We start from the raw sequence: 18,292 nt of genomic DNA, 5'->3' as shown, positions 1-18,292 counted from the left end.
TGATCTTAGTGGAAATGGTTTCAGTTTTTCACCATTGAGAATGAAGCTGGCTGTGGGTTTGTCATATATGGCCTTTATTATGTTGAGATAGGTAGCCTCTATGCCTACTTTCTGGAGGGTTTTTATCACAAATGGGTGGTGAATTTTGTCAAAAGCATTTTCTGCATCTGTTGAGATGATCATATGGTTTTTCTCCTTCAATTTGTTAATATGGTGTATCACATTGGTTGATTTGCAGATATTGAAAAATCCTTGCATTCCTAGGATTAACCCTACTTCATCATCGTGTATGATCCTTTTAATGTGCTGTTGGATTCTGTTTTCTAGTATTTTGTTGAGGATTTTTGCGTCATTGTTCATCAGTGATATTGGCCCGTAGTTTTCTTTTCTTGTGACATCTTTGTCTGGTTTTGGTATCCGGGTGATGGTGGCCTTGTAGAATGTGTTTGGCAGTGTTCCTCCCTCTGCTATATTTTGGAAGAGTTTGAGCAGGATAGGTGTTAGCTCTTCTCTAAATGATTGGTAGAATTCTCCTGTGAAGCCATCTGGTCCTGGGCTTTTGTTTTTTGGAAGATTTTTAATCACAGTTTCAGTTTCAGTGCTTGTGATTGGTCTGTTTATATTGCCTATTTCTTCCTGGTTCAGTCTCAGATGGTTGTGCTTTTCTAAGAATTGGTCCATTTCTTCCAGTTTGTCCATTTTATTGGCATATAGTTGCTTGTAGTAATCTCTCATGATCCTTTGTATTTCTGCAGTGTCAGTTTTTACTTCTCCATTTTCATTTCTAATTTTGTTGATGTGAGTCTTGCTTTTTTTCTTGATGAGTCTGGCTAATTGTTGTTTATCTTCTCAAAGAACCAGCTTTTAGTTTTATTGATCTTTGCTATCATTTCCTTCATTTCTTTTTCATTTATTTCTGATGTGATCTTTATGATTTCTTTCCTTCTGTTAACTTTCTGGTTTTTTTTTTGTTCTTTCTCTAATTGCTTTAGGTGTAAGGTGAGGTTGTTTATTTGAGATTTTTCTTGTGTCGAGCTATGCTTATATTGCTATAAACTTCCCTCTTAGAACTGCTTTTGCTGCATCCCATAGGTTTTGGGTCGTCATGTTTTGTCATTTGTTTCTAGGTATTTTTTGATTTCCTCTTTGATTTCTTCAGTGATCTCTTGGTTATTTAGTAGTGTATTGTTTAACCTCCATGTGTTTGTAGTTTTTACAGATTTTTTCATGTAATTGATGTCTAGTCTCATAGCGTTGTGGTCAGAAAGATACTTGATACAATTTCAATTTTCTTAAATTTACCACGGCTTGATTTGTGACCCAAGATATGGTTTATCCTGGAGAATGTTCCATGAGCACTTGAGAAGAAAGTGTATTCTGTTGGTTTTGGATGGAATGTCCTATAAAAATCAATTAAGTCCATCTTATTTAATGTGTCATTTAAACCTTGTGTTTCCTTATTTATTTTCATTTTGGATGATCTGTCCATTGGTGAAAGTGGGGTGTTAAAGTCCCCTACTAGGATTGTGTTACTGTCGATTTCCCCTTTTATGGCTGTTAGCATTTGTCTTATGAATTGAGCTGCTTCTGTGTTGGGTGTTTAAATATTCACAATTGTTATATCTTCTTCTTGGATTGATCCCTTGATCATTATGTAGTGTCCTCTCTGTCTCTTGTACTTGTCTTTATTTTAAAGTCTATTTTGTCTGATATGAGAATTGCTACTCCAGCTTTCTTTTGATTCCCATTTGTATGGAATATCTTTTTCCATCCCCTCACTTTCAGTCTGTATGTGTCCCTAGGTCTGAAGTGGGTCTGTTGTAGAGCATATACGCGGGTCTTGTTTTTGTATCCATTCAGCCAGTCTGTGCCTTTTGGTTGGAGCATTTAATCCATTTACATTTAAGGTAATTATCAATATGTATGTTCCTATTACCATTTTCTTAATTGTTTTGGGTTTGTTATTGTATGTCTTTTCCTTCTCTTGTGTTTCCTGCCTAGAGAAGTTCCTTTAGCATTTGTTGTAAAGCTGGTTTGGTGGTGCTGAAGTCTCTTAGTTTTTGCTTGTCTGGAAAGGTTTTAATTTCTTCATCGAATCTGAATGAGATTCTTGCTGGGTAGAGTAATCTTGGTTGTAGGTTTTTCCCTTTCATCACTTTAAATATGTCCTGCCACTCCCTTCTGGTTTGCAGAGTTTCTGCTGAAAGATCAGCTGTTAACCTTATGGGGTTTCCCCTGTATGTTATTTATTGCTTTTCCCTTGCTGCTTTTAATATTTTTTCATTGTATTTAATTTTTGATAGTTTGATTAACACGTGTCTTGGCATGTTTCTCCTTGGATTTATCCTGTATTGGCCTCTCTGTGCTTCCTTGACTTGATTGACTATTTCCTTTCCCATATTAGGAAAGTTTTCAACTATAATCCCTTCAAATATTTTCTCAGTCCCTTTCTTTTTCTCTTCTTCCTCTGGGACCCCTATACTTCAAATATTGGTGTGTTTAATGTTTTTTCCAGAGGTTTCTGAGACTCTCCTCAATTCTTTTCAGTCTTTTTTCTTTATTCAGCTCTGTGGTAGTTATTTCCAATATTTTATCTTCCCAGTCCCTTATTTGGTCTTCTGCCTCAGTTATTCTGCTCTTGATTCCTTATAGAGAATTTTTAATTTCATTTGTTGTGCTGTTCATCATTGTTTGTTTGCTCTTTAGTTCTTCTAGGTCCTTGTTAAACATTTCTTGTATTTTCTCCATTCAATTTTCATGATTTTGGATCATCTTTATTATCATTACTGTGAATTCTTTTTCAGTTAGACTGCCTATTTCATCTCCATTTATTTGGTCTGGTGGGTTTTTACTTTGCTCCTTCATCTGCTGCATAATCCTCTGTCTTCTCATTTTGCTTAACTTACTGTGTTTTGGGGTCTCTGTTTCGCAGGCTGCAGGTTTGTAGTTCCCGTTGTTTTTGGTGTCTGCCCCCAGTGAGTAAGGTTGGTTCAGTGGGTTGTGTAGGCTTCCTGGTGGAGGGGACTAGTGCCTGTGTTCTGGTGGATGAGGCTGGATCTTGTCTTTCTGGTGGGCAGGACCATGTCCGGTGGTGTGTTTTGGTGTGTGTGAACTTAGTATGATTTTAGGCAGCCTCTCTACTAATGGGTGGGGTTGTGTTCCTGTCTTGCTAGTTGTTAGGCATGTGGTGTCCAGCACTGGAGCGTGCTGGGTATTGAGTGCAGCTGGGTCTTAGCATTGAGACGGAGATCTCTGGGAGAACTCTCGCCGATTGATATTATGTGTGGCCGGGAGGTCTCTGGTGGTCCAATGTCCTGAACTTGGCTCTCCCACCTCAGCGGCTCAGGCCTGACACCAGGCCAGAGTACCAAGACCCTGTCAGCCATGCCGCTCAGAAGAAAAGAGAGAAAAAAAAGCAAGCAAGAAATAAATAAAATAAAATAAATTTATTAAAGTAAAAATTTTTTTTAATTGTTAAAACAAAAAAAAGAAGAGATCAACCAAACCAATAAACAAATCCACCAATGATAGCAAGCACTAAAACTAAGATAAACATAGAAATCATAAACTATTCAGTTGCATACAGCAAACCCCAAGTCTACACTTGCTCCCAAAGTCTACTTCCTCAATTTTGGGATGATTCATTGTCTGTTCAGATATTCCACAGATGCAGGGTACATCAAGTTGATTGTGAAGATTTCATCCTCTGCTCCTGGGTCTGCACTGAGAAATTTCCCTTTCTCTTCTCGTTCGCATAGCTCCTGGGGTTCAGGTTTGGATTTGGCCCTGCTTCTGCGTGTAGGTTGCCCTGTGGTGTCTGTTGTTCGCCCAGACAGGAGGGGGTTAAAGGAGCGGCTGATTAGGGGGCTCTGCCTCACTCAAGGACGGGTACGGAATGCAGGGCCTGCCTGTGGCAGAGCCCGGCATGACCTTGCAACAGCCTGAAGCGTGCTGTGTGTTCTCTCTGGGTACTTGTCGCTGGATCACGGGACCCTGGCAGTGGCAGACTGCACAGACTCCTGGGAGGGAAGGTGTGGACAGTGACCTGTGCTTGCACACGGGATTCTTTGTGGCTGCAGCAGCAGTGTTAGCGTTTCATGCCTGTCTCTGGGGTCCGCACTGATAGCTGTGGCTCGTGCCCTTCTCTGAAGCTCATTTAGGCAGTGTTCTGAATCCCCTCTTCTCACGCACCCTGAAACAATGGTCTCTTGACTCTTAGGCAGCTCCAGAGTTTTTCCTGGACTCCCTCCCTGCTAGCTGTGGCACACTAGCCCCTTCAGGCTGTGTTCACGCAGCCAACCCCAGTCCTCTCCCTGGGATCTGACCACCAAAGCCGAGCCACAGCTCCCAGCCCCGCCCACCCTGGCGGGTGAGCAGACAAGCCTCTCGGGCTGGTGAGTGCCGGTCGGCACCTATCCTCTGTGCGGGAATCTCTCTGCTTTGCCCTCCGCACCCCTGTTGCTGTGCTCTCCTCCATGGCTCCGAAGCTTCCCCCTGACCCATCCCCCGTCTCCGCCAGTGAAGGGGCTTCCTAGTGTGTAGAAACTTTTCCTCCTTCACAGCTCTCTCCCAGTGGTTCAGGTCCCGTCCCTATTCTTTTGTCTCTGTTTTTTCTTTTTTTCTTTTGCCCTACCCAGGTATGTGGGGAGTTTCTTGCCTTTTGGGAGGTCTGAGGTCTTCTGCCAGGATCACACATAGATTTTTTTTTTTTTTTGCAGTACGCGGGCCTCTCACCGCTGTGGCCTCTCCTGCCATGGAGCACAGGCTCTGGACACGCAGGCCCAGCGGCCATGGCCCACGGGCCCAGCTGCCCCGCAGCACGCGGGATCCTCCCGGACCGGGGCACGAACCTGTGTCCCCTGCATTGGCAGGTGGACTCCCAACCACTGTGCCACCAGGGAAGCCCCATAGATGTATTTTTGATGTATTTGTGGGGAGAAAGATGATCTCCATATCTTACTCCTCCGCCATCCTGGAGGTCCTCTGACCCATATCTTCTTTATCCATTCCTCTGTTGATGGACATTTAGGTGGTTTCCATGTCCTGGCTATTATAAATAGTGCTGCCATGAACATTGGGGTCCATGTGTCTCTTTGAATTATAGTTTTCTCTAGGTATATGCCCAGTAGTGGGATTGCTGGGTCACATGGTAGTTCTATTTTTAATTTTTTTATGGAACCTCCATACTGTTCTCCATAGTGGCTGTATCAATTTACATTTCCACCAACCATGCAAGAGGGTTTCCTTTTCTCCACACCCTCTCCAGCATTTATTGTTTGTAGATGTTGTGATGATATGGCCATTCTGACTGGTGTGAGGTGATATCTCATTGTAGTTTTGATTTGCATTTTTCTATTTAAAAAAAGGAAAAACAAATACCATATGATATCACTTATATGTAAAATCTAAAACAGCCAAACTCACGAAAACAGAGACTAGAATGGTGGTTACCAGGGACTAGGGAATGGGGGATGTGGGGACATGTTGGTCAAAGGGTACAAACTTCCAGTTATTGATGAATAAATTCTCGAGATCTAATGTACAGCATGGGGTTATAGTTAATAATAGTGTGTTATAATCAAATAACTTATAAATTTATACATCAATTATACCTCAGTAAAGCTGAAATTTAAAAAAAATTAAAAGTAAATAAATAAAATAAAACCTCACAGTCTGCACGTGTTCTCACCTAGTTTATCTGATCTTCACAAAAATCTTGATAGGACAGATTGTAATCTTCATTTCTCGTTTCTATCAATAGTTAAGTAATCTGCTTCCTTAATTGCATTACTGATCCAAAGATAGCTCTTAGTTTTCTGTTTCATTGGGGATATATCTAAAATGTTACAGCTGAAATGGGAAGTAGCCACATGGCACAGGGAGATCAGCTGGGTGCTTTGTGACCACCTAGAGGGGTGGGATAGGGAGGGTGGGAGGGAGACGCAAGAGGGAGGAGATATGGAGATATATGTATATGTATAGCTGATTCACTTTGTTATACAGCAGAAGCTAACACACCATTGTAAAGCAGTTATACTCCAATACAGATGTTAAAAAATTTTTTTTAAAATAAAATTTACAGCTGAAAGGAGCCTTAGAGATCACCTCTTCTAATCACTTCATTTTACAAATGGGAAAGCAGGCCTAAAGAGAGAAAATTACTTGCTTAATATCGTATTGGCCGGAAAAGCAAAACTATGATCTAGAACCCAGCTTTCCTGACTCCCGGTCCCTATAATAAGAACCACAGTTTAATTTGCATTACAAGTAAAATCAGGCCATGCTCCCCTGTGTTTGATAGTCTCATATTGCTTTTGTTTCTTGGAAATAGTGTGCAGTTCGTGCAGCCACAGAAGGTAGAACTCTCGTTTTGGAAGGCTTGGAGAAGGTGGAGAGGAATGTTCTTCCTGTTTTGAACAACTTGCTGGAAAATAGGGAGATGCAGCTTGAAGATGGACGCTTCCTGATGTCTGCTGAGCGTTACGACAAACTTCTCCAAGTAAGAAAAGAAAAATTTGACTGCTTTGTCTTAGCTGTTGAGCTGTGGGTTGGCCATCTGTTGTATAAGACATGATTGTGTCAGAACGCGGACACATGTTTAGGTGGCGCATATCTTGGACAACCGCCTGAAGTCAGTCATGCGTTTGCAGTTTCGTATGGCTCTTCTGTTTTCCACATCACGTTAGGAGACCTCCCAGATTTTTACTTCTGTTTGCCTATCTAATAGCTATTCTTTCTTTCTCTTTTTTCTCCTTTTAATTCTTCTTCCCTTTCTCCCTCCTTTTCCATCTTCTTTTTCCCTTCTCTTCTTTCTCTCAACAAGCCTAATAGCTTCTAGACTGTGCTGGGCACCAGGAAGACAAAGCTGAATAAAGTCCACTTGTTGGGTTCAAGAAGCCCAAAGCCCAGTAGATATTGACAGAAATGAGTAAAATATTTAAAGATACCCTGAAGGTCCCAGCTACCAGCATCGCCTGCCTGAGTTGTTTGTAAGAGCTTCGCAACTGGAAGCCCTGCTTCCATCCTGGCTCCCCCAGGGCAGTTAGTGATTGCTTTAAACCACGAGGCAGAGCAGGTCGTTCCTCTTCTATAAACCTCTGATGCCTTCCTGCTCTACTCAGAATATAATCTAAAATCCTCACAATGGAGTACAGGGTCTTGGGTGGTCTGGGCCATTACTGCCTCTTTGGCCTTATCTCCTTCTATTCTCCTTTTTCATTCCACTGCAGCTACTAGTATTCTTTTTATTGTACCATAAACTGCTGGATATGCATTATCCTATCTTATCAGTGCTTTGCACGGGCACTTTGCTCTTCTGGAATGGTTTTCTCCCAGATATCTGCCTGGCTCATTCCTCTATCCCTTTCAAGTCTTTGCTCAAATGTAATACAGGCATACCTTGTCACATTGCACTTGGCTCTAGTGTGCTTTGCAGATATGGCGTTATTTACGAATTGAAGGTTTGTGGCAACCCTGCATCAAGCAAATCGATGGGCGCCATTTTTCTAACAGCATTTGCTTACTTCATGTCTCTGTGTTGCATTTTGGTAATTGTAACAATATTTCAAACTTTTTCATTGTTATTATATTTGTTATGGTGATCAGTGATCACTGATCTTTGACGTTACTGTTGCAGTTGTTTGGGGGCTCCTCGAACCACACCCAGGTAAGATGGTGAACTTCATCAATAAATGTGTGTTCTGACAGCTCCACTGATCAGCTGTTCGTTCCCCACTCTGTGTCCCTCTTCTTGGGCCTCCCTATTCCCTGAGACACAACAATATTGAAATTAGGGCAATTAATAATCCTACAGTGGCCTCTAAGTGTTCAAGTGAAAGGATAAGTCACTTGTCTCTCACTTTACATCAAAAGCTAGAAGTGGGACTACCCTGGTGGCGCAGTGGTTGAGAGTCCGCCTGCTGATGCAGGGGACACGGGTTCGTGCCCCGGTCCGGGAAGATCCCACATGCCGCGGAGTGGCTGGGCCCGTGAGCCATGGCCGCTGGGCCTGCGCGTCTGGAGCCTGTGCTCCGCAACGGGAGAGGCCACAACAGTGAGAGGCCTGTGTAACGCAAAAACAAACAAACAAACAAACAAAACAAAAGAAAAAGCTAGAAGTGATTAAGCTTAATGAGGAAGGCATGTTGAAAGCTGAGACAGGCCAAAAGCTTGGCCTCTTGCGCCAGTTAGCCAAGTTGTGAATGCAAAGGAAGAGTTCATGCAGGAAAGTAAAAGTGTTACTCCGTGAACACACAAATGGTAAGAAAGAGAAACAGCCTTATTGCTGAAGAAAATTTTAGGGGTCTGGATAGAAGATCACACCAGCCACAACATTCTCTTAAGCCAAAGCCTAATCCAGAGGAAGGTCCTAACTCTCTTCAATTCTTTGAAGGCTGAGAGAGGTGAGGAAACTGCAGAAGAAAAATTTGAAGTTAGCAGAGGTTGGTTCATGAGGTTTAAGGAAAGAAGCTGTGTCCATAACATAAAACTGCAAAGTGAAGCAGCGAGTGCTTATGTAGAAGCTGTAGCAAGTTATCCATAAGATTTAGCTGAGATAATTCATGGAGGTGGCTACACCAAACATCAGAGATTCTGTGTAGATGAAACAGCCTTTCATTGGAAGAAGATGCCATCTAGGACTTTCATAGCTGGAGAGAAGTCGATGTCTGTCTTCAGAGCTTCAAAGGACAGGCTGACTCTCTTGTTAGGGGCTAATGCAGCTGGTGACTTTAAGTTGAAGCTAATGTTTATTTACCATTCTGAAAATCCTAGGGCCTTTAAGAATTATGTTACATCTACTCTGCCTGTGCTCTATAAATGGAACAACAAAGCCTGGATGACAGCACATCTGTTTACAGCATGGTTTATTGTTAAGCTCACTGTTGAGACCTACTGCTCAGAAAAAAAAATTCCTTTCAAAATATTACTGTTCATTGACAATGCGTCTGGTCACCCAAGAGCTCTGATGGAGATGTACGATGAAATTCACGTTGTTTTCATGCCTACTAACACAACATTCATTCTGCAGTCCATGGATCAAGGAGTAATTTCGACTTTCAAGTCTTATTATTTAAGCAATACATTTTGTAAGGGTATAGCTGCCATAGTAATTCCTCTGACATATCTGGGCAAACTAAATTGAAAACCTTCTGGAAAGGATTTGCTACTGTAGATGCCATTAAGGGCATTTATGATTCATAGGAAGAGATCAAAATATCAACGTTAACAGGAGTTTGGAAGAAGTTGACTCCAACTCTCATAGATGACTTAGAGACGTTCAAGAGTTCAGTGGAGGAGGTAACTGCAGAGGTGACAGAAATAGCAAGAAAACTAGAATTAGAAGTGGAGCCTAAAGATGTGACTGAACTGCTGCAATCTCAGGATAAAACTTTAACAGATGAGCTGTTTGCTATGGATGAGCAAAGAAAATGGTTTCTTGAGTTGGAATCTGCTCCTGATGAAGATGCTGTGAAGGTTGTTAAAATGACAACATATGATTTAGAATTCAGAACATAAACTTAGTTGATAAAGCAGAAGCAGGGTTCGAGAGGATTGACTCTTTTTTTTTTTTTGCGGTACGCGGGCCTCTCACTGTTGTGGCCTCTCCCGTTGCGGAGCACAGGCTCCGGACGCGCGGGCTCAGCAGCCATGGCTCACGGGCCCAGCCACTCCACGGCATGTGGGATCTTCCCGGACCGGGGCACGAACCCGTGTCCCCTGCATCGGCAGGCGGACTCTCAACCACTGTGCCACCAGGTAAGCCCGGATTGACTCCAATTTTGAAGGAAGTTCTACTGTAGGTCAAATACTATCAAACAGAAGTGTCTGCTACAGAGAGTCACTTGATGCAGCGAGCTTCACTGTGGCCTTATTTTAGGGAACTGCCATGGCCATCCCAGCCTTCAGCAGCCACCATCCTCATCAGTCAGCAGCCACCAACACCGAGGCAAGATCCTCTGCCAGCGCAAAGCTGGCTGTTCACTGAAGGCTCAGAAGACGGTTAGCATTTTTTAGCAATAAAATATTTTTTAATTAAGGTATGTGCATTTTTTAGACATAACACTACTGCATACTTCATAGACTACAGTGTAGTGTAAACGTAACTTTTGTACGAACTGGAAAACCAAACAATTTTTGTGACTCACTTTATTGCGATATGTGTTTTATTGTGGTGGTCTGAAACCGAACCTGCAGTATCTCCGAGGTCTGCCTGTATTACCAATGAAGCCCGCCCTCACCCTTTTATTAAATACTTCAATGTGCCCTCTGCCCCCATACTCCTTTATTCTGCTCTATATTTTTCCACAGAGTCTTCTGATATCCCACATGATTTATTTACTTACGTTTGTAGCTCATTGTCTGCCTCCCTCTACTAGATCATACTTTCACTAGGCCAGGAATTTTGTCATTGTTGTTATCTCAAACTTTAGAACAATGCCTGGCACATGGTAGATGCTCAATGACTATTTGCTGAATTAATGAATAAGTGCAATGAAATCTTTAGATGGCGTGATATAAGAGGGTATAAAGAGGACAACAGCAAGGGACTGGGGGGCTCTTCAAAGGCTGAAGAACAGTGAAGAGACATTGGAAGGGTCAGGCAGAGAAGGAAGGTATGACATTTAACAGGTGACTGCTGTGGACCAGATACTTTCATTTTCACATGCATGATCACATTTAACTTTCGTAACAGCCATAGTAATATCGGTGGTATTATTTCCACTTTATAGATAAGAAAATTGAGGCTCAGAGGGTATGATAACAAGTTTTTGGTCACTTAGCTAGAATGTGCACCAAGCACTAGAGCCAGGATTTGTGACTCCGAAATCTAAGCTGTTTCCGGTCTCAGCTCCACCATATAGTAGTTGCAGGAATGTGGGCAAGTTATGCAACTCCTTTGAATGTCAGTTTATTCATCCATGAAAAGGAATTAAATGTCTATTTGGATTGTGGTGAAAATTAAATGAGAAAAATTCATGGAAAGTGCTTATCATGTATTAAGTTTTCAAAGAATGTTACTTATTATTATTAATATACCTTGGTAGAAATATATCCATAAACATAGTTATTTATTGAAGGTCCCTGGGCAGTCTCTGCTCTGCTGGTGGTCTACCCCTCTAGAACTACCATTTTCTAGCTTGAACCAGTTTATTTTCCTTGCTCTTCCGACTGTTCCTTTGTGTTATTGACTAGGGTTTAGAGATCTGACCCACATCGCCTTTGTTCCTGGATGATTCTCCTTTCAAACACCAGTCTTCATTCTGTGAGCCTTCCCTGGTATCCTGTTCCTGATTCCACTTTGCTCCCTTCCTTGACAGTTTGGCTTCAAGAGCGTTCTCCAATACAGTTTACCCAGCAGTCAGGACATAAATTCCTTAGCCTGACTCTTGCAGTTGTGATCTCTATCATTATGCTGTAATTTTTGATTTCTTACTCTTTTAGAATCATACCAAAACAGAATTGGATGCTTGGAAGATTGTCCGAGTTAGTGAAGATTTCCGAGTGATCGCCTTGGGCTTGCCAGTACCTAGGTACTCTGGGAATCCATTAGATCCCCCGCTCCGATCTCGATTTCAAGCCAGAGATATTTATTATCTACCCTTCCAGGTAAGTAGGAACAAGGATAATTTATTTTATTTTTAGATTTTTATTTATTTTTAATTGAAGTATAGTTGATTTACAATATTAGTTTCAGGTGTTCAACATAGTGATTCGATATTTTCATAGATTATACTTCATTTAAAGTTATTCTAAAATATTGGCTACATTCCCTGTGCTTGTAGCTTATTTTATACATAGTAGCTTATATCTCTTAATCCCCTCTTCTATCTTGCCCCTCTTCCCTTAAGGATAATTTATTTTTTAAATAGTTTTCCTGTTTATAATAAATTCAGTTACTATAAAAATGTTACTGTGTTTGTAGATGTCCCCCTCAGTAGTTGATGGAAAGAAAAATGGATACAAAGGTAAAGAAAATCTCTGGAAACTAGAAAGAAAAGTTATTGTGGTATTATTTGTCTGAAAGATTTTTTTAAAAGACCAACTCTTCTTTTAGAAATGACATGTATCAAGAAATGATTTTTTGCTATTAATTACATAGTGTCTGCTTAATTAAAAGGTTGAATTATGTCCGTCAAACATTTGCATTTAATCTGTTACATTCCTTATTAATCAATTTGATATGTTTTATGTTATTTTAGGACCAACTTAAACTGTTGTATTCAGTTGGAGCCAATGTTTCTGCTGAGAAGTAAGTATTTCAGATATATATATGGACACTTAACATTGAATTTGTTTTGCCCATTCATTGATCCACTGATTCATTCATTCATTCAACAACTGTTTGAAGAATTTTTCAGTAGCTATGGAACTAGCTAATGATAAAGTTAATAAGACATGGTCTTTGATACAAGAAACTCAAGATCTAGTAGAGTTTACAGATATGTGTATAAATACCTTACTTTAACAGTGTGGCAAGGGTCATAATTTCAGAGTATTGGGGGATGTTGTGGTTGAGACTTTATAAGGGACATTTGAGATGGGTCCTAAAGAATGAGTAGGCTTTTGACTGATAGAGAATGGAATTAAGGAATTCTAAGAAAAAGTTTTTAAAGCATGTCATGAGAATATATGCCTTATTCTTGGGTCTATGAAAAGCTCCCGGAGGCTGGAGTTTGGATTTAGATGAGAAAGGTGGGAGGTGACACTGGCAGAGTAGTTTTGGGCCAGGTTATGAAAAACCTCACATATTGGGACAGATTTAAGAAATACATCTGTGAACCTAATCAGCTTGAGTTTGAAATGGAATATTATAATATGGAACTATTCCCTAAGACTTAAATAGTGGATGTCAACTTTTTCAATTAATTAAATTGGCCCAGCTATTTTATATTTAACAGATTTTATGTATTATAACTATTAGAATAAAATTTAGTATCACTTCTTGTTTTCCCCTAGAATTTCTCAACTCTTATCCTTTGCCACCACTCTCTGTTCCCAAGAATCTTCTGCTCTTGGACTTCCAGATTTTCCTTTAGATAGTTTACCAGCTGCAGTTCAAATCCTGGTATGTATAAAATAAATTAATGACTGGTGTACCCAAATGTGGCAAAGAAAACTTAAAAGTTAACCCTTGGAGATTAATCATTTCCCTTTGCCTTGTTATACTCCTCTATAAATATTGCAAGGCCTGAGATTAATTTGCTGTGCAGCCCAGGAAACTGTGCAGAGACCAGTGATGTATTCTGAGTCCTTAAAGAGCTTACAGCCTTGGACAGGGGAAGGTAGACATGCAGCTCAGGTGAAAGTTCCACAGAGGGAAGGAGGACTTCTACCTGATCATGCAGAGGTCTGCAGCAGTGTAAGTCATGCCTCAGACTCGCCCCAACCTGAGGCAGGGGAACTGGGACTTTCACACTTAGCACCATCAGTCTCACTGGTTAGTAATTGTCCCAGGGGGCACACATTCCCAGGCACTAGCTGCTCTCCCATTCTGGGAGCCAAGCTGGCTTCAGGAGCTCAAGGGCAGTTTTCTTGGAAAGACCTGCAGCAGCTGGCTGTTGGAAGGGAAAGCTGGGAGGCACATGAAGGAGGAAAATGGGTGAGGGGATTTGGTGGAAAACAGACGTTGTCCACCGCAGTTTCACGAAGGTCATGACAGTAGTGTCTGGAGTGTTCCCTAGGCAGAGGGAACAGCATGGGCCAAAGGTGTTAAATCACAAAAGGGCCTGGTGTGTTTTTCGGAGCATGATAATAAATTGTATCACTGGAGCAAGCATGTGTACCACAATAGGACCTTATTGTGAAGTGTTTTGCATGGTGAGTGAAGTTGTCTGTATTTTCTGGTGTGGAAGAAGTGGCCCATTAGACATTATTAAGTAGATGGGATGTGTGGCAATCAGGTATATGTTGGAGGGAGACACCTCTGCTGGCAGCGAGGTGAGGTGGGGGGAGCGTGGATGCACAGGGAACAGGTAGGAGACTCTGCTAAGGAAAGCATAATCCAAGGTAGTAGTGACACCACTTAGACAAGAGACTTATTTTTAATCTCTTGTTGCGTTTTATTTTACGTTTCCTGGGTCAGGGTGTTAGGTTTCCCAGGTATTGTTTACGCTGTTCTATACATCTGGAACAGCATTTTTCCTCCTATTTATCACATCTTCTACTTTTCATTCTTTTTGTTTTTTCCTTGGAACTTTTTACTTTGACAATTCTCAGATCTAAGAAGAAGTTCAAAAATAGCAAAACATAAATCCATAATCCCTTTAACTGGAATCACCAACTTTTAACATGTTGCCACTTTTGTTTGCACTTTCTCATTTTTTTCTAAACAATTCTGAAAGTAAATTGTAGTCAGTATTCTTAAGTACTTCAGTATGCAACTTCTAAGAATTAGAACATTCTTCTATGTAACCAGAACACCGTTATCACACCCCTCAGCCTGTTAACAATAATTCTGTAATGTCATCTAATAAACAGTCCATATTGAAATTTGCCTAGTTGTCCTTGTTAGTAGACTTTTTAAGGTAGGATAAACCGAATTGGGAAAGCAATTTGGGGGGAAGGATTTGAGGATAATGAACACTTTCTAACTTTGTAGTTATAACAGTGAAGCTAGGAGTATGTGGATGAGATTAACTCAGATTAGGAGTAGAGGAAGAAGAGAAGGTACTTTGGAATGAGTAGGATAGGGAAGTGTGTTCAGACATGCTGAATGGGAGTCTATGGGACATCCGTATAGTCACATCTAATGGGCAATTGAGAGTTTAGGTCTAGAGCTCAAGAAAAAGGTCAGGACTGGAGACAGAGACATGGGAGCCATCAACACATACACGGCAGCTGAAAGATGAGAGTGGGTGAGTTTACCAAGGCAAAGGGTGTGGAACAAGAAGAGGAAACAATGAATATTTGCCTTTGTAGACTTCTGGGAAACAGGAGAAACTTATTGGGTATTGTTTATAATGCAATTTCAATGTCATATGTACATTTTGGTTAAATTTTCTGTGATTATTTTAGGTGTTCTTCATTCCTACGTATTTTTCCTCCTAAATAGGATTCCTTTCCTATGATGTCCATCGAACGTGCAATCCGGTGGCTTTACCCATACACTGTTTTACTAGGACATGAAGGGAAGATGGCTGTGGACGTTGTTTTAAAAGTAAGTATCTGATGGGGATATATGTATGTGTATAGCCGATTCACTTTGTTACAAAGCAGAAACTAACACACCATTGTAGAGCAGCTATACTCCAATAGCAATGTTAAAAAAAAAAAAGTTAAAAAAAAATGTTAAAAAAATGTTAAAAAAATGTTAAAAAAAAAAGCAGTGTCTGCTTCACTTTCTTTCCTTACCTTTCCCATTTTCTCTTCTTGTCCCTTCTTCTCATCTCTCTCTTACCCTTCTTTCCTACTTTTCTTTCTCCATCTTTCTTTCTTGCCCTTGTCTTCTCTTCTTTTCCACCTGTGGAGGCATTGTCATGTCAGTAATGGGGCGTAAACATTCCTTCTGCATTTATTAGTAGGCCTTCTACACTAAGGAAGAGCTTTTCCTTCTCCTCCGTGTATTAATTTATTCATTTATATCAATATGCACTTATGGATCCCTATTTTATTCAGTGGGTTATAATTGATTACTATCGTCATTTATTTTGATGCTAAAATTATCCCAGGTTTTGGCCAGTGGGAGCCACTTCAAGCGGACCCTTGGCGAGAGAGAGTCATTGACTCACCCCAAATAATTCCTTTTTATGAAAGACTGTTTTTGTTTTTCTTACACAGTTTGGGTCAAGGTGTATAGACTTCTAAGGAGTAGGTAGAATGTGAACACTAAGCTGTTGTGGTCTTGTGTGTAGGCCCTTCATTTCCTGGAGGCCAGAATTTGACATATGGAATGGTGTTAGTTTCTCCCTTATCCCAAAGAGTACACAGGGTCTTTGGGAGTACAGAAGTACTCTCTGCAGCTGATAATAGTGAGAAGGGCTCCGGAGAGTGGAACAATAGATTCTAGTTACTTCCGTGGGATTTTATTTCATATATCAGCCAACCCAAGAAACAGTACTTTCATTGATTGGTGATGTCAATCATAATAATAACAAAATAAAACTAACAAAAAGCCGTTCCTCATAAATGCTAAAAAGTATAGGTAGGGGCAGAATCTAAAAGAAAAGCATAAAGAAGCAAGGGGACAGTAATGGTCAATAAAGAGGCAAAGGAAAGTAGAAGAGACAGCAAAGAATAGAAGCAGGGCTAGGGACGGTGAAATAGCAGCCACTGATGAAAGGGAAGAAAGGGATTTGCTGTGTGTGTGAGAAGGGGTGAGGGAGAGGGAGGGGAAAAAGGAGAAGGTGGAAGGGTGTTAGGGAGGTAATGAAGAACCATTTGGAAATGGGGAAATTAATTCCTATGCTCAAGGAGTTAGGAAACTACCAGTCTGACTGTATAGTTCACTCTAAGATTCATTCCAGGCTCTGAAAAACAGAACTAGAACTCATCTTTGATTTAATTAACATCTGAGCTACTTTGACATTGGTCATTGAAATAGAGTACTTAGTGTTTAAGAAAAGAGGCTGTGATTACAGATGAGCTCCATAGATGCCCATCAGCACAAAGTCCACTGCCTTGGGAACAAGGGTACATAGGGTAGAAGAAAATGCCAGAGTTCTGATAAAATGAAGCAATGTAAAGTTTTGTGACACAACCAGGAGAAGGCATCCAGCGTCTAGATAAGTCCGTTATGAACAAAGGTCTTCATTTTTACTAAGAAAACACTTTGATGCGTTTCTGGTCTCTAATTTCAAAATTAGTCATACAAATTCTATAAAGTTATAGAATACCTTTAAAGAGTTGAGTTTTCCAAAGAAAGTAGTCAGTACTGCTTCATTTTGTTTGGCCTTTATTTTGACCTTTATCATTAAGGGGAACATAGAGCACTGATTGAGGATCCATATTACAAACAGGAATTATTTCAAATCTGATTGTAGAGTTTTAAAAAAAAAAGGAAAAAGGGGAATTTTGTTACTTATGTAAGAGAAGAAAAAGTGATTGTCTTTTCTTGCCTTAATTTTGTGAAGAATTATATATCTGTTTTACTCCTCAATTTCCTTTTTGATTAAGAGTCTTTAAATTCCCTATGCCAACACATGGTAACTCACCTTGCAACTTGAGTTCTTTTCCTATTTTAGTGTATTCTAGCCTACTATTTTTATTCTACTGAAATATTTTAGTTTGAATTATTTATAAGGGCATAACCAGTACAGCAAGTGTGGTTCAAGGCATTAGTGTTCATTTCTGTAATATAAATGCTCTGACGTTAACCCTATATCAAGTTAAACTGACATTACTCTGGCTGGAGTGAAAACATACCCTTTAAGCTCATATATATATTTTCTTAGAATTTAATGGGTCTAAGTTCTAAATTCCAGTGAATTTAATTACTTTGCTAAGGCTTCCTTTCCAAATTGAACCTCCTTGAAATACAGTGTACCCTTTTTTTTTTTTTTTTGGCATGAAATTATGGTGTCAATGATTGTTATTTGTCTACAGCATGGAAGCAATTCCTACCACATTGTGTGACACCATGGGAATTTGCATATATAAATTGTGCAAAGTATAAAACTTATGTTTTTTATGGTAGCACAAATAAACAATTTTTCTTAGGCTTGGGAAGAGGAATGAGTCTTGAGTACTTAAGACACAGCAATGAAAACATGATCTGGGCTGTTATGTTTACAGTGTTGAAGTTGAAAATAATTTTCTTCCCCAAAATATATTTTCTAGAGTTGAGTCATTCTGTTGAATAAGCAGTAATCTGTTCTTTCATTGAGTTTCAAGTCTTTCACTATAGTGATAATGTTCTAAAAGTATTGTAGGATTTGGGGAGAATAATTTCTGCCTGTTTAATACTAAAAATGAGTTAAGCTCTTCATAGTGAACATGCTGCTATTAGTAGGGCATAGGATTTAATTAATTTTCAATTAGCATCCTCATTTTTCATATACTTATTTGTGTTCTCTGTGTGCATTTTTTATATAACGAGCTGGGATTAGGGGGTGTAACCTAGTGTTAGAACATTGATCATTGGTCTACATGGAGAAAGAATCAATGGTCTGGGCCTTTTAAATCCAGTTTGACAAATATTGAGAACCTACACTGTAGAAGGCACTGTGCCAGATACTGTGGAAGATTGATTGTTATACTTTATTGTAATCAGTTAAACTAACCACACAAGCAATCAGCAGACTGGTGTCCAGGCAGCTATTAACTTCAGTTGATTTAAGAAATCAACTGATATAGG

General features: G+C 40.1%; 1 protein-coding gene across 1 annotated transcript in view; it reads left to right on the top strand.

Moving 5' to 3' along the window:
• Positions 1–18,292, top strand: part of VWA8 (von Willebrand factor A domain containing 8) — a gene marked incomplete at its 5' end in the record, with an annotated part of 367,871 nt that overhangs the window by 61,277 nt on the left and 288,302 nt on the right. Inside the window, 5 exons of the mRNA XM_082676017.1 lie at positions 6,332–6,499; positions 11,443–11,607; positions 12,201–12,250; positions 12,958–13,066; positions 15,053–15,157. Coding sequence (XP_082532143.1) covers positions 6,332–6,499; positions 11,443–11,607; positions 12,201–12,250; positions 12,958–13,066; positions 15,053–15,157 — 597 coding nt within the window. The remainder of the gene's footprint in view (positions 1–6,331; positions 6,500–11,442; positions 11,608–12,200; positions 12,251–12,957; positions 13,067–15,052; positions 15,158–18,292) is intronic.

This window comes from Grampus griseus (assembly GCF_964374135.1).
Source record: "Grampus griseus genome assembly, chromosome: 18".
In the NCBI taxonomy this organism is placed as follows: Eukaryota; Metazoa; Chordata; class Mammalia; order Artiodactyla; family Delphinidae; genus Grampus; species Grampus griseus.
The sequence above is the reverse complement of the archived record's forward strand: the minus strand, read 5'-3'. Positions and strand labels throughout refer to the sequence as shown.